This window comes from Salvelinus sp. IW2-2015, linkage group LG4p (assembly GCF_002910315.2).
Source record: "Salvelinus sp. IW2-2015 linkage group LG4p, ASM291031v2, whole genome shotgun sequence".
NCBI lineage: Eukaryota > Metazoa > Chordata > Actinopteri > Salmoniformes > Salmonidae > Salvelinus > Salvelinus sp. IW2-2015.
The window spans coordinates 23792711-23809511 of record NC_036841.1 but is presented as its reverse complement, the minus strand read 5'-3'; the positions used below and the strand labels follow the sequence as shown (position 1 = coordinate 23809511).

Here is a 16801-nt window from a genome sequence, read left to right as displayed (position 1 = left end):
CTACTGGAAACACACTGCCACTACTGAAGATTAACAATAAACACCAACACCAGGTCTGGCATCAGGTGTGGCATTGAAACAGCCTGGACTGATAGGTTTAATGTTTTTTTTTTTATAATACCACCAGCTTTCACAGACATGGATACCTGTTCCAGCCTGATTTGCAGGGTGGTTTTGCGTGAGGTAGGGACAGGTTGTTTTGCCCTTCTGCCAGGAACGGCTCACACACACAATTTCATGGTGTGTGGTCATCYGTGCACAGTGCACACCACTGACTCCATAGCCCTAAAAACCTGTGTGTGTGTGTGAGATGCCTGCCGTCGTTACCGCTCTGCTAAAGAGAAAATCAAATATTAATCCAGCCAGCACCATTCGCCGTTTTGAAAAGCCAGAGCCACTCACCATTTTATTATTGATTTCATGAAAGTGGATCTCGCATACTTTCTCCACAACGTCCTCAACCTCGAAAGTTACAAAGCCGAAACCTGCAGGCAGGACAGAGAGGTAGAGAGAATGACAGGAAGAGGGGGACAGAGAGAGAAAGAGAGTGAGTGAAAAGGAGAAAAAGGCAGAGAGAAATAAAGCATTGGTTATAGTCAAAATTCATAGAACAACTTGAATTTGCAAGACAGGCAACATATGAAAATGTGTCCACTAAATTTAGCTAAACCCTGTGTTATCAGGACCGAATAAAGACGCAGTTATAGATCTGGAACGGCCGTACAGCTATGTGCAATAAAAATGATACAGTRCTCATTATTAGAATAACTATATTCCTGCTTCACAGACAGAAGAGGAGGGAAATGCCACAAAGCTCATTAAAGGAAGTTCATGGACTTTGGCCTAGCCCGTGAATTTCATTACAGATATTCTCTGCTCTTCATTGATATTTCACTGTAAAACACATTCTAGTTTTATGGTAATGTCAGGCCATATCATATTATTGATACACAGAACATTATATAAATCTCTCAAATCAGCAACAAACACTAATTGATAACTAATAGAGGGTAATCTAGTAACTCATGGCTTGACCGGATTATCTCATTCTTAACTAATAGTGGCAGGCAGGTTGCCTAGCAGCAAGCCAGCAACTGGACACAAAACATCTGACAGGAAGTTAGCTGGCATCAGGGTCAGGGGCGGAGCCAGAGGGGTGTCCGGGGTGCCACCCTCATTTGCTACTGTCACGGCCGTTTTAAGAAGTGGACCAAAGCGCGGCGTGGTGAGCGTACATATTCCCTTCTATTTAGAAATAACGACAAAAACAATACAAAAACAACCGTGAAGCTTAAGGGCTATGTGCCACAAACAAAGTTAACTTCCCACAACCAAAGGAGGGAAAAAGGGCTACCTAAGTATGGTTCCCAATCAGAGACAACGATAGACAGCTGTCCTTGATTGAGAACCATACCCGGCCAAAACATAGAAATACGAAAATCATAGAAAACAAAACATAGAATGCCCACCCCAAATCACACCCTGACCAAACCAAATAGAGACATAAAAAGGCTCTCTAAGGTCAGGGCGTGACAGCTACTGGCAGTTTGATGCTGTTTGACATCTCATTTCACCTCTTGTTGAAAGAAGCATTTATTTTGATGTTCGGCGGCGCATTTTCAAATCGAGGACGAGGAAGAGAGAATATTAACATTGGTTGCGAGATACAGAAGAATAAGAAGAACATACAGAAGAAGAGAGAATATTTCGCGATTGGCGAAAGCATCATATTTGAAGTAAGTTTTAAAGTTTAGCATCGGGTTTAGGTTTCCTGAACAACTTTTATGAAAGTTGAGTCGCTGTGTAAGTTTACGTTAGACCTTTGGCTCCATRAACAGACAGTTAATCAGATWAGAGAGATCAGTTCCCAATGTAGCCTAACATTATGTTTACATCTGTGCTAGTAATACACACATATACAGTGCAGTGTCGTAAGTTACAGTATAAGAATGTTTAGCTAATGTGGGGTAACTAGTAGCCTATTTTTGCATTTTTTTAAGCATAAAAAAAGGGAGAGATATCAGACTTCTGTTCCAAAAGGACCCAATGGTAGGCCAGGCCTATACTTTAAACTACACATTTTAGTTAGCGGCTGTTAGTATCTAATCTTGTGGATCCCTTAATTATACATTTTCATAGAGATATGACACATTATTTAACGTGTATTTCAGACATTTCAAGATCCAGAGAAGAGGGTCCTGTACAGCGTGTTTGAAAACGTTTCTCAGAACTCAACGTAGTACTAGGAAAAGGGCTTTCAACAGATTTTGCTATAAGGACAATTCATGGCTTGAATATTCTGTATGTCAAGATTCAACTTATTGTTTCGCCTGTAGGCATTTTTCTCTGCCCAATACACCTGAATCTGCCTTCACATCATAGTCAGGTTTTTGTAACTGGAAAAAGGCGCTGTTTAAAGATTCTGGGTTTAAGCTCCATTCAAAGGCAGAGCATCATATCAATTCTATGTATGCTTGGAATCAGCATAAAGGGCTATTGACAGCAACTCGTCAATGTTAGATGTCATAAATGAGGACCAGAAAAAGAAAGTGGAGGAAAACTGTACTTACATTAAAACAATTGCATTTGTGCTCCTTGTAACTGCAACTCTAACTATAGCACAGAGAGGTCATCGAGAGACTGATGACTCTCACAACAAGGGTATTTTTTGACAATCTTAGAATAAATAGCAAAGCATGACCCTCTAATAGAGAAAAGGATGAATGCATGTGGCAATGCTAAGTACACAAGCCACCAAATCCAGAACGAAGTTCTTGAGGGCTTAGCTGAGATGGTACAAAGTTAAATAATAAGAGAAGTAAAAGAAATTGAAGTTTTTAGTGTAATTGCTGATTAAACCAAAGATCTAAAGAAATAAATAACTTTGATTAAATGTCTTTAGTTGTGAGGTACTATTACAACGGGACCATCCATGAAAGCTCTTTACACCTTCAGTCAGCTGAAAGCTTAGATGCAGCAGGTTTCACAAAAATGATCATTGATTACCTTGAAAAACATGGTCTGGACTACAGAAATAATGTTGTGGGGCAAGGCTATGAAGGTGCATCCGCCATGAGCGGAAASCATTCTGGTGTGTCTGCACGGATTAAAAACAGTGCAAGATTTGCATTTTATGTGCACTGTAATGCACWTTGTTTGAATTTGGTTCTTGTCGATGCTGTAAAATCAGTGCCTGAGGCAGTTCACTGTTTTGCTCTCCTGCAGAATCTTCATAACTTTGTATCTGGCTCGTACGTTCATCTCAAATGGCTTGCAGTTCAGAAAGAGCTGTATCCACAGCAGCAGCCCAGGGAACTACAGAGACTTACGGATGTAAGGTGGAGGTGGGCATGCATATACACGGCATGCRGTAATCTGAGGGACAGYCTTCCAGCAGTTCTGAGAGTGCTACAGGATATCAGAAAATAGTGGTGATAGATCAGTGGAGGCAAGCGACCTTCTTTCTCAGATAGATTTACATTTCATTGGGCTTTGGTTACTTTTGTAAAGTGGCTTGGTGAGCAATGTCTTTCTGCATGCTCAATCAAGCTCTCTTGACCTAGCAGGGTGTGGATCTAGTAGGTGCCTTACGCACGACATTGGCAGGACTACAGAAGTGAGGGTTCTATTGGAGAACTATGGAAGATGTTGAAGAGATTGCAGAGCATGCAAATAAGTGTACAAACAGTATGTAAAGACAGTCTAAAACAAGCTTAAGATTTCATGACTCATTGATGATGAGCACTGTGGAAGAAAAATAGTGACAAAAGTGATGGTGAGGCTTCCAAAGAGCTATTTTTTTCAGGTGCTTGACAGTTCACAGCTGAGCTGCGAGGTGTTTTTCAAAGAGAGAATTGTGAGATAACGCAAGGGGTCAGTCTCTCAACCAAAGAGTACAACATTTTGAATGAGGGCCTCTGTTGGCTTTGCTCAGACCTTTGAGTCAGATTTAGAGGACTCAACATGAGGTTCATCAACCAAGTGGCTTCTTGATAGTAGAGAGAAAAGTGGAAGGGACAGACGGTCCTACTCTCCTTGACTTTGTTGTGTTTCTTAGACCTTATAGAGGTCTTCCATGAGCTATTTCGACTTTGTAAATTTCTGTTGTTACACCAGTCGCAGTGCTTCTTGCGAGAGAAGCTTCTCAGCTTTAAAACTGATTAAACCCACCTTGGACAACAATGGTTGATGACAGGTTAAGTCACCTATGAATCCTAGTGTTGAGTCAAGGAGGGCACGCTCCCTCATGGATAAGTTTGTGAAACATTTAGCCAGTTCTCACCAGAAAGCAGAATTATGCTGTTTTAAATCTACCTAGGATAATTTGGCACTTAGGCGGTCCTCTTGCTCATGATTAAAACTGCACTGTGTACTAGCTAGTACACTGACGTTCTAAAAAGATAAATCCAAGGGTATCATGTCACACAGAATCAATTTGGTCAATTCCCAACCTTTCTTTGCTATTAGTTAACATAATATATATGAGCATAAATATGATACTGTAAGTTTGTATATTTGATGGGCACAAATTATTTATATTTTTTCAAGTCCATTTCTGCTTGATGCCTGGTATGTCAATTTGCATGTACTTTTTTTCAATTTATGTAACACACAAATGGTATCTTATCTACTTGGTGCTTGAGCTTTATTTTCTGAAATTTTTGGATTGTACAACATTTTAGACCCAGATTATATATTAATGAAAACAGTGACCCAAGTCTCTCCAGTACGTGAGTACAGTAAAATGTGTGAGAGAGTGAGAGAGTGATGAGAGTGAGTGAGTGAGTGAGTGAGTGAGTGAGTGAGTGAGTGAGTGAGTGATGAGTGAGTGAGTGAGTGAGTGAGTGAGTGAGTGAGTGAGTGAGTGAGTGAGTGCGTTGAGTGAAGTGAGTGAGTGAGTGAGTGAGTGAGTGAGTGAGTGAGTGAGTGAGTGAGTGAGTGAGTGAGTGAGTGAGTGAGTGAGTGAGTGAGTGAGTGAGTGAGAGAGAGAGAGAGAGCTGCAGTTCCGAGGTAGAGACACTGACTATTCAAAGTATGTTAAAGATTTCTAGTGAAGTAACCATTTTGGACCACATTCTCTGCCATACTGAAGAACTCCGGGTTAAGTGAATTATCAATGCTCCTTAGATGCCAGGTTAGGGTTACACTATTTCTGTCATGGACTATGGACCCCCTGAAATAGCCTTGGCCACCCCCTGAACACCCCATGTAGAAAACTCTGGTTCCGCCACTGATCAGGGTTGCTGGTATCAAATGTTAGATGCCATTGCCTCGGTTGGACCTTATGTGCAATTGACCAACAAAGTGATCTTCATCTGAGAGGATAATCTAGTGGCTCATGGGCTAAAAATTGACCAGATTATCTACATGTCATATAAAGCGATTACATCATGAAGGCATATACAAAGGATACAGACACCCAAAAATGCCCACGTGCGCTAACACACACACTTACACACTCCAGCAGGAAAGCCTTCCACTGACTAATCAGTACACTCTCTAAAACAAACACACGGAGCGGAGAGAAATAAAGCAGAAGTTTTGCGACCTGCTGTGACAAGCTGAAACAAGGCTTTGGCTTTTAAGAGAATGGGAGATAAGCATGTGGGAGTCAGGAGTTCAAAAGGGTTTGACAGAGAGCCAGCACGTGGCCAGGCCCCCCCCTTCTCCACACACGCAAGCAGATAAGGGCAGATAAAGAGGCGGGAGGACTGATAAGAGGGTCAAGAGAGAGCAACCGTTCCGACAACACCCCCTGTCCTGTCCCGCCTCTGCACACACCACAGTACACTAACAATGAGTTATTACACAGTACAGTGCAGGACATTCAATTCACAAACACACACACAGGTACAGAAACTCTGCCTGAATGTTATATGTACACATAGTCCACCCCCCCATATGAAGTTGAATCCATACAGGCATTAGACATCATCAAACAGGTATCAGTGATCAAAGCCGCCTACACTCTCTCTGGTGTGAGGTAGGAAGTGAAGCTCATTAGTCAATGACCTGCCCTCTCTCCATGACTTCCTGTTCTGATCCAGGGGGATCACACGTCAGACAGAGAACTCAACTCACAACCCCCATTCCTCAACTCTCAAGCCTCTCTCGGCCAATCTCTCTCTCAGGAACATACAGTATTAYATCAATGAAACACAGATCACATGCAGTGCACTCGGAAAGTATTCAGACCCCTTGACTTTTTCCACATTTTGTCACGTTACAGCCTTACTCTAAAATGAATTTTTTTAAATATATATATCCTCAATCTACACACAATACCCAATTTATGTATTTATTATTATTTAACCTTTATTTAACTAGGCAAGTCAGTTAAGAACAAATTCTTATTTACAATGACGGTCCACCCCGACGACGCTGGGCCAATTGTGCACCGCCCTATGGGACTCCCAATCACAGCCGGATGTGATGCAGCCTGGATAATGACAAAGTGGAAACAGGTTTTTGGACATTTTTGCGAATTTATAAAAAATAAGAAACAGAATTACTTAATTTTTTTTATTTACATACAGTCGGAAGTTTACATACACTTAGGTTGGAGTCATTAAAACTTGTTTTTCAACCACTCCACAAATGTCTTGTTAACAAACTATAGATTTGGCAAGTCAGTTAGGACATCTACTTTGTGCATGTGCAAGTCATTTTTCCAACAATTGTTTACAGACAGATTATTTATAATTTATAATTATTTATATCACAATTCTAGTGGGTCAGAAGTTTACATACACTAAGTTGACTGTGCCTTTAAACAGCTTGGAAAATTCCAGAAAATGATGTCATGGCTTTAGAAACTTCTGATAGGCTAATTGACATCATTTGAGTCAATTGGAGGTGTACCTGTGGATGTATTTCAAGGCCTACCTTCAAACTCAGTGCCTCTTTGCTTGACATCATGGGAAAATCAAAAGAAATCAGCCAAGACCTCAGAAAAAAATTGTAGGCCTCCACAAGTCTGGTTCATCCTTGAGAGCAATTTCCAAATGCCTTAAGGTACCACGTTCATCTGTACAAACAATAGTACGCAAGTATAAACACCATGGGACCACACAGCTGTCATACCGCTCAAGAAGGAGACGCGCTCTGTCTCCTAGAGATGAACGTACTGTGGTGCGAAAAGTGCAAATCAATCCCAGAACAACAGCAAAGGACCTTGTGAAGATGCTAGAGGAAACAGGTACAAAAGTATCTGTATCCACAGTAAACCGAGTCCTATATCGACATAACCTGAAAGGCCACTCAGCAAGGAAGAAGCCACTGCTCCAAAACCACCCTAAAAAAGCGAGACTCTGGTTTGCAACTGCACATGGACAAAGATCGTACTTTTTGGGGAAATTTCCTCTGGTCTGATGAAACAAAAATAGAACTGTTTTGCCATAACCACCATCATTATGTTTGGAGGGAAAAGGGGGAGGCTTGCAAGCCGAAGAACACCATCCCAACCGTGACGCACGGGGGAGGCAGCATCATGGTGTGGGGGTGCTTTGCTGCAGGAGGGACTGGTGTACTTCACAAAATAGATGGCATCATGAGGATGGAAAATTTATGGATATTTTGAAGCAACATCTCAAGACATCAGTCAGGAAGTTAAAGCTTGGTCGCAAATGGGTCTTCCAAATGGGCAACAACCCCAAGCATACTTCCAAAGTTGTGGCAAAGACAACAAAATCAAGGTATTGGAGTGGCCATCACAAAGCCCTGACCTCAATCCTATAGAAAATTTGTGGGCAGAACTGAAAAGCCGTGTGCGAGCAAAGAGGCTTACAAACCGGACTCAGTTACACCAGCTCTGTCAGGAGGAATGGGCCAACATTCACCCAACTTCTTGTGGGAAGTTGTGTGGAAGGCTACCCAAAACGTTTGACCCAAGTTACACAATTTAAAGGCAATGCTACAAAATACTAATTCAGGGTATGTAAACTTCTGACCCACTGGGAATGTGATGAAAGAAATAAAATCTGAAATAAATCATTCTTTCTACTATTATTCCGACATTTCACATTCTTAAAATAAAGTGGTGATCCTAACTGACCAAAGACAGGGAATTTTTACTAGGATTAAATGTCAGGAATTGTGAAAAACTGATTTTAAATGTATTTAGCTAAGGTGTAACTTCCGACTTCAACTGTACGTATTCAGTCCTGTTGCTATGAGACTCTAAATTTAGCTCTGGTGCATCCTGTTTCCATTGATCATCCTTGAGATGTTTCTACAACTTGATTAGAGTCCACCTGTCTATATAAAGGTCCCACAGTTGTCAGTGCATGTCAGAGCAAAAGCCAAGCGGGCTGTCATGTGCCTTTTACTGAGGAGTGGCTTCCGTCTGGCCACTGTACCATAAAGGCCTGATTGGTGGAGTGCTGCAGACTCAGAGCAAAAACCAAGCCATGAGGTCGAAGGAATTGCCCGTGGAGCTCAGATACAGGATTGTGTCGAGGCACAGATCTAGGGAAGGGTACCAAAACATTTCTGCAGCATAGGAAGGTCCCCAAGAACACAGTGGCTTCCATCATTCTTAAATGGAAAAAGTTTGGAACCACCAAGACTCTTCCTAGAACTGTCCGCCCGGCCAAACTGAGCAATCGGGGTAGAAAGGCCTTGGTCAGGGAGGTGACCAAGAACTCGATGGTAACTCCGACAGAGCTCCAGAGTTACACTGTGGATATAGGAGAACCTTCCAGAAGGACAACCATCTCTGCAGCACTCCACCAATCAGGCCTTTATGGTACAGTGGCCAGACGGAAGTAAAAGGCACATGACAGCCCACTTGGAGTTTGCCAAAGGGCACCTAAAGGACTCAGACCGTGAGAAATAAGATTAGCTGGTATGATGAAACCAAGATTGAACTCTTTGGCCTGAATGCCAAGTGTCACGCCAAGTGTCACGCCAGGACAACGCAGGAGTGGCTTCGGGACAAGTCTCTGAATGTCCTTGAGTGGCCCAGCCAGAGCCCGGACTTGAACGCGATCGGACATCTCTGGAGAGACCTGAAAATAGCTGTGCAGCGACACTCCCCACCCAGCTTTAGAGGATCTGCAGAGAAGAATGGGAGAAACTCCCCAAATACAGGTGTGCCAAGCTTGTAAGGTCATACCCAAGAAGACTCAAGGCTCTAAGGTGCTTCAATAACGTACAATAGAGTAAAGGGTCTGAATACTTATGCAAATGTGATATTTCAGTTCTTAATTTTAATTTATTTCCAAACATTTCTAAAAACCTGTTTTTGCTTTGTCATTATGGGGTATTGTGTGTAGATTGATGAGGATATTATACTTTTTTTTACACATTTTAGAACAAGGCTGTAATGTAACAAAATGTAGAAAAAGTCAAGGGGTCTGAATACTTTCCGAATGCACTATACATCTAGCTCCTAGTCATTCATTCACTGTCACTCTCGCTCTCAATTAAATTCAAAGGGCTTTACTGGCATGGGAAACATGCTTACATTTCCAAAGCAAATGGAATAGATAAACAAATGGGAAAGAAACAAGGGAAACATTAGTAAACATTATACTCAGAAAAGTTTTAAAAGAATATAGACATTTCAAATGTTATATTATTGACTATGTACAGTGTTGTGTCAATATGCAAGTAGTTGAAGTCTGAATTGGAAACGAAATAAACAGATAAATATTGGTGGTATTTATAATATTGTTTGTGATCCACTGGTTGCCCTTTTCTCATGGCAACGGGCCACAAATCTTGCTGCTGCAGTATTTCACCTAAAAGATATGGAAGTTTATCAATATTTGATTTGTTTTCATAATTCTTTGTGGGTCTATGTGATCTGAGGGAAATATGTGTCTCTAATGTGGTCATACATTTAGCAGGAGGTCAGGAAGTGTAGCTCAGTTTCCACCTAATTTGGGGGCAGTGGACACATAGCCTGTCATCTCTCGAGAGCCGGGTCTGCCTATGGCCACCTCTTTCAATAGCAAGGCTATGCTCACTGAGTCTCGATCTCATCTCTTCCCTCTCGATCTCATCTCTTCCCTCTCGATCTCATCCCTCTCGATCTCATCTCTTCCCTCTATTTCTCATGTCTTCCCTCTATTTCTCATGTCTTCCCACTCTCTCTTCTCTCTGACAGATCCTCCTGTCAATTCTCTCTGGTCTGGGTCTCAGTCAGCCCCGGGACACGCGCCGAAACAGAGATGGAGACCCTGGGTCTCGACCCCGCCCTGTGCAACTGGGTCCTGGACTTCCTGACGGGCCGCCCCCAGGTGGTGAGGGTAGGTAACAACATCTCCACCCCGCTGATCCTCAACACTGGGGCCTCACAAGGGTGCGTTCTGAGCCCTCTCCTGTACTCCCTGTTCACCCACGACTGCGTGGCCATGCACGCCTCCAACTCAATCATCAAGTTTGCGGATGACATAATGTGGTAGGCCTTTGATTAACCAACAACGACGAGACGGCCTACAGGAGGAGGTGAGGCCCTCGGAGTGTGGTGTCAGGAAAATAACCTCACACTCAACGTCAACAAAACAAGGAGATGATTGTGGACTTCAGGAAACAGCAGAGGGAGCACCCCCCTATCCACATCGACGGTCAGTAGTGGAGAGGTGGAAAGTTTTAAGTTCCTCGGTGTACACATCACGGCAAACTGAATTGGGTCCACCCACACAGACAGCGTTGTGAAGAGAGGCGCAGCAGCGCCTCTCAACCTCAGGAGGCTGAAGAAATTCGCCTTGTCACCAAAAGCACTCACAAACTTCTACAGATGCACAATCGAGCGCATCCTGTCGGCTGTATCACCGCCTGGTACGGCAACCTGCTCGCACAACCGTAAGGCTTCCAGAGGGTAGTGAGGTCTGCAGAACGCATCACCGGGGCAAACTACCTGCCCTCCAGGACACCTACACCACCCGATGTCACAGGAAGGCCATAAAGATCATCAAGACAACAACCACCAAGCACTGCTGTTCACCCCGCTATCATCCAGAAGGCGATGGTCAGTACGGAGTGCATCAAAGCAGGGACCGAGAGCTGAAACAGCTTCTATCTCAAGGCCATCAGCCTGTTAAATAGCCACCACTAACATTTAGCGGCCGCTGCCAAATATACTGACTCAACTCAGCACTTTAAAAAATGGGAATCTGATTGAATCATTATTAAAATGGTCCCACTAGCCACTTCTAAATACAATGCGACTTTGTGATAAAGTGCTTCTTCCACTATACCGGCTAGTCTATTACTGTTTACCATGCTATATGTTATATACTGTAGCTCTTATATATTACTTGCATCTTGTTGTGCCATCTTCATGTACTACAGTGTACACTAGCTCACTTTAATTACTGGCATGGCCTTTATGTGTATGCATATCCTAGCCGTCATGTAACTCTTCATTCTCATATATGTATGTACCTAGTCACAGTCTACGTATTTTCAAAAAATGATCCACTCATTTAATTCCGCCTGTCTGTGTCCGGTGCGTCCCCCTGGTTCCGGCAGGGTTGGCTTCCTATGTGAGTGCTGGGTTTGGCTATCTGCTTGGCGGTACCGTATTGAGCTCCTCCTCGGCTTCTCTTCCGTCTGCTGTCTGTTCTTGCCCTTACGCGTTTTGTGCCCTCACGCCCGCCGGCGTAGCTTCCGCCGCCGCTCCGGCTTGCATCTCGTGCTCTGCTTCCCGGCCCTGGTCCTCACGGGCCGCTCAACGGCGTCGGTGCGCCGCGTGGGTTTTCTTCATGCTAGCGCGCCAGCCCCATCTTTCGGTCGCAGACGGGGGGGGGTATGCTTCTGCTTATACGGAAGTGGTGTGATCCTCCTAACCCCTCCACCCCTCCACGTGTTTCTGTGTTCCGTGGCTTCGCTTCCCAACTCCCCTGTGCCGCTTCTCTCTCCCGGGTCCTTCTCACGTTCCTCCCTTCCGCGTTCTCCATCCCCGGACTGCTTGGCCTGCGCCCTTCTTTGATCCCTATTGGTTCCTGGCCCCCACCACCCCCTGAGGCATGCATTCACATGGTCGCTGGGTTTTCCCAAGGCTAATCTACCAATCAAAAACTCCCTAATTCCGCTTGATTGTGTCCTAGGCTGGAACACACTAAGATTGTTTTATCTAAATTTCGCGCGCTGTAATAGGCCTCCGCTTTCGGAAAGTGACCACGAACTCGATATATTCATAAGTGTGTTGGATAATTCTCAAGTATCATACGAAACTCACAGTCGGCTTCAGGTTGTTTCACAGACTGGTCCGAAATTGGAATCCATCAAGACTTAAATAAGACTGTTTCTTCGGGCTCATACTGCGCTGACGTTGTATCGGCTCCACCCCATATAACATATCTGCGTTATCGGAAGTGATGGTGTCGACCAATGAACTGGATAAATAACTCTTCCCCAAAAAATTTAAACAAAGAAATGTGTGTGTGTATAAGGTAGTAGTTGTGGAATTGTTAGGTTAGATTACTTGTTGGTTATTACTGCATTGTCGGAACTAGAAGCACAAGCATTTCGCTACACTCGCATTAACATCTGCTAACCATGTGTATGTGACTAATCAAATTTGATTTGATTTGATTTGATTCTCCCTCCGTATGTATCCTCTGCTCTCATTCGCTTAAGCACCGCTGTGTGCTCCCTCTGTGTCAGCTAATCAAAAACCAAGGCTCTGCCTCCCATCTGCATTCAGTCCAGTCATCATCCAGTACAGAGCACATTACTCCTGGCCCCGTGTACTGGGGCCTCCCCCGGTCCCCATTAGTAATGAATCAAATCAAAGACAACCGCCGCACATTCATTCTGTTTAAAGGCAGCAGGTAGAGTAGGAGGACACATTCAATGGAAACATCTGTACTGTGAAGCGTTCTGTATCGTGTAAAAGTGAATCATGTTGTATACGGTTGGTTCAAGCTCGGCTTGTACATGTATATATAGCAGCTCCTGAATGTGTAGCACTGAGAGAGAAGATGTTTCATTTCGCGTCCACAAAGGACTCGTTTATCTGTGGTGCTCTCAGAGATATAAATCCACAGAGAGAGACTTCAACAGGTTTCCTGCGATAGGGGGAATAGGCACAAATCCAAGAAGACACAGCTAAAAGGGAATGTTGAGGTGGTGTGTTGTTGCGTGAGCGAGTGGGCTCTTTAAAGAGAGCATTAGGGGTGTGTGCTGTACATTTGAGGAAGTGTCCCCTGTGATATCTAGAGAGAAAGACATTTCCATGTGTCTGTTGAGGCCCCGGGGCAGCGTAATGCTTTCTGCCTTTGAGGATGGCTTGGGTCCTCCATATCTCCCCTCCCAACACCACCCCCCAACCTTATCAGCGCCACAACGACCACTTCTGACAACCAACTAATCAGTTGTCAGGAGCAATTTCTCACCAGCCGAGAAGGAGGCACCGCCACTGGGTGGTGTGAAGCAGGAGGGAGAGGTAGGTGAAATACACCTGCCCCTTGCAGGAGATATCTGCTCTCTCAAATCCACTCCTAGGAGTAGAGGCGGAGAGGACACTGCACCTCCTACACTAACCACCAGGAACAGTGTTGAGAGTCCTCGTTTTTCTTCTCCCTCAAATTACAGAGGGAGAAATTACAAGTTAATTACAAGTTACTTGCTGAAAATCAAACATCTGCTTTGGGCCTGCATCAAAAGTTTCCCTAAATGCGCCTTGAAATGTGTATTCAGTATCTCTTCATCAGTCTCTCTCTATCTTCCACTCTCTGTCTTTCCTTCTCTCAGCTCCCTTTCCAAACCCAGGGTGTAGGGATGAGGATGAGGTAACGATCTGGTCTGCTGTCTCTGTCAGAGTTCACAGCACTATTGACAAAGTCAGCTCCCCCCTCAGCATTGGACGAGGCAGGTAGCCAATCACTTGCTCCGGGAGGGGTCTGCTTAACGACGAGGCTGTAACTAACGGCCTTATCAAAGTCAGGAGAAAGAAGAGAGAGAGCAAGAGAGAGAGACAGTGAGATTGAGAGAGAGAATAAGGAGAGAGATAAGGAGAGAGAGATGGAGGGGAGAGAGCGGGAGATGGAGAAAGATAAAGAGAGAGATGGAGAGAGAGATGGAGGGAGGGAGAAAAGAGAGGGAGATGGAAAAAGATAAAGAGAGAGATGGAGAGATGGAGGGAGGGAGAAAGAGAGAGGGAGATGGAGAAAGATAAGAGAGAGATGGAGAGATGGAGGGAGAAAAGAAGAGAGGGAAGATGGAGAATGGAGAGATTAGAGAGAGATGGAGAGATGGAGGGAGAAAAGAGAGAGGGAGATGGAGAAAGATAAAGAGAGAGATGGAGAGATAAAAGAGAAAGGGAGATGGAGAAAGATAAAGAGAGAGATGAAGAGAAAACAGAAGAAATGGTAGCGTTTGAGATGCGGCATCCCCTGCCTTGCCTCCTCGCAACATTAACTCATACATTTAGTGGACTAACCATCTAAACAGGCCATTTCCTCCTGCCTGCCACCCCCCACTGCTGCCTGGCTTACACACGTAGCTACCACCATGTACTGCTGGAGAACCACACAAACTGGTGTTCTCTCCTCACAATGTCAGACTTTGTTTTTTTTGTATTCTTTTTAAAAACTTTCCTAGACTATTCCCCTCAATGACAAAACATGGATTTCCAATCTGGGGTGCAGTAATAGGTGGTAGTGGTCATTACCAAGGCGTCGGGATGGATCTCACACTTAGTTGCTGGCGGCGGCTAACCGCACGGCGGTCTCTGCAGACACCCCCCACCCCCGCCCCAGACAGAGAGACATTCACAGCCTCTCACTAAACAAAGAGGCTGAAACAGCCAGCCTTAATGCCAGTTCCCATCGGAGCGCCGCAGCGCAAATACAATTCAAATGCTGAATCAATGAGTCGTCAACTGACCTTTGCGTCAAGAGGCCCAGTCTGCCCCCGGGCGGTTGGATGTATTTAAAAGGAAGAGGGAAGAGGTACATGACCAAATCACATATTAGTACCGTGGCTTCCATCCCCTGCAGAGGAGGACCAGTAAATAAGGGAAGCACACAGTGAATAGAGAGGGGAAGGAAGGGTTCTGCTTGTAGCCTGTGGCCCTTTCTCTTATAGACAGACAGACAGACCCACACAATCACGCACCTCAAGGGCAAACACACACATGCACACGTACATACAGACACACACACCAAGGAAGCCAAATAATGATCCTAACGATGTCTTGCGGTATTGATTCATCTAGTAATAAAAAGATAAGCACTCAAAATAACAGTATTGCATTTCTCCTCAAGGCAAATACAGTCTACAAATCTGTTGAAGGGGCAATGGCCATGAATACAGATTAAGTATTTATTCAGAATGTAACAGAGATCTTTCCATTCTGCTCTGTATGTGTAAATAAATATACACTGTACCAGTTGGTGAAACTATATGAATGATTGAGAAAATAAAGTAGCGTTCAAAGATGATGAAAAACATTGGAGGCACAGCCTGGTTTGTTTTTCTCATTTAGGGCGCTTCGTCTCTCTCAATCGCCCTCTCCTTCTCCCTCTCTTTTGCTCATTCTCCCTCTCCAAAACCCCCATTCAATTTACTCCCAAGTGTGAGAAGTCATTTGCATACACACAGAAACTATGACAGCGCCGTCACCAATGGCATCCAATTTCTGTTCTCCATCAGAGTGTGTGAGGGCCAGGGAGGGCTCCGACATGCTTTGTCTTGGGGTGTGTGTGTATGTTGTTTATTGCTGTTGGTTTGTGTGTTACTGTGTGTGTATTTGTCTGTTTGTTTGTGACATCCTTCCTACAAAAGGACTTTTGGATGGATTTCAGGATCTAAATAATCAGTCCTTTTCAAAAGGACTGACCCTGGGCCTTCATGCATATGAGCGTGTCTGGAAGAGTGTACACGTGCACCCCGTTAGGCATGTGTGTACTCCCTTGTGCATATAAGCTTTTGTGTGTGTGTGTGTGTGTGTGTGTGTATGTGAGTGTGCGTGTGTGTATGTGTGTGTGTTTGTGTGTTCCCATGCATCACCTCTGACAAGTCCCGGCTCCAAACCGCAATCAAACACCTTTCAGAGGAAAGTGAGAGGAGGGAGGTGAGGGGGGAGGCGCAGACAACAGCAGACACAAAATCAAAGCCGGGGTCAATTAAATTCTCCTCTGGCTGATAAATGGGTCCTCTTCCCCATCCATTAATAACCAGAGCCACGACAAAACTTGTCAATGGGGCTCATTTTTTACCCTGCCAGTCTGTCTGCTCTGTTCGCTAGGCTAGCAGTAAGCAGGGAGTGAGAGAGAGAGAGAAAACTAGCCTTGCTTCTCCTTGGGAGAGACCACAGGGGAGCAGCGGGTAAGATGCATCCTTAAAAGTCAATAAATAGATGGGCATGCATCGATGGGAGTTTGCGGTCTTATTTACACATCCTCTTAATCAAAAAGGGAGAAAAGAAACTTGGTAAGCTCTTGGGAACTCAGATCCCTTGTAAACTAAATGAGAGTGGACAGAGGAATCAATTGGAATACCAGCCATCCTGCTACATTATAATGACTCGGGTGAAATGCGTTTAGCAGAGTGACGGGAGGAGAAACGCCAGGAAAACAGAGAGGAGGGAACGAAAAATCTGTCTGTCTGTCTGTCTGTCTGTCTGTCTGTCTGTCTGTCTGTCTGTCTGTCCCTCCAGTATCTCTCTTTCTTTCTCCTCTTTACCTCTTCCTGTAGGGTGACATACTGTGCTCTCACCTCTCAACACTCACCCTGACCCTGGTTGTCCTGACCCTAGCAGTCCTTGACCCTGGTAGTCCTGACCCTAGCAGTCCTTGACCCTAGCAGTCCTTGACCCTAGCAGTCCTTGACCCTAGCAGTCCTTGAC

The 16801-nt window shown here is 44.5% G+C and overlaps 1 protein-coding gene across 1 annotated transcript in view; it reads right to left on the bottom strand.

The window, feature by feature from the left end:
• Positions 1–270: 270 nt before the first annotated feature.
• LOC111960725 (RNA-binding protein Musashi homolog 2-like) overlaps positions 271–16801 on the bottom strand; it is a 269219-nt gene continuing 252688 nt past the window's right edge. The window contains exon 8 of the mRNA XM_070439052.1: positions 271–487. Within this exon, the coding sequence (XP_070295153.1) occupies positions 286–487 (202 nt within the window). The 3' untranslated portion in view covers positions 271–285. The remainder of the gene's footprint in view (positions 488–16801) is intronic.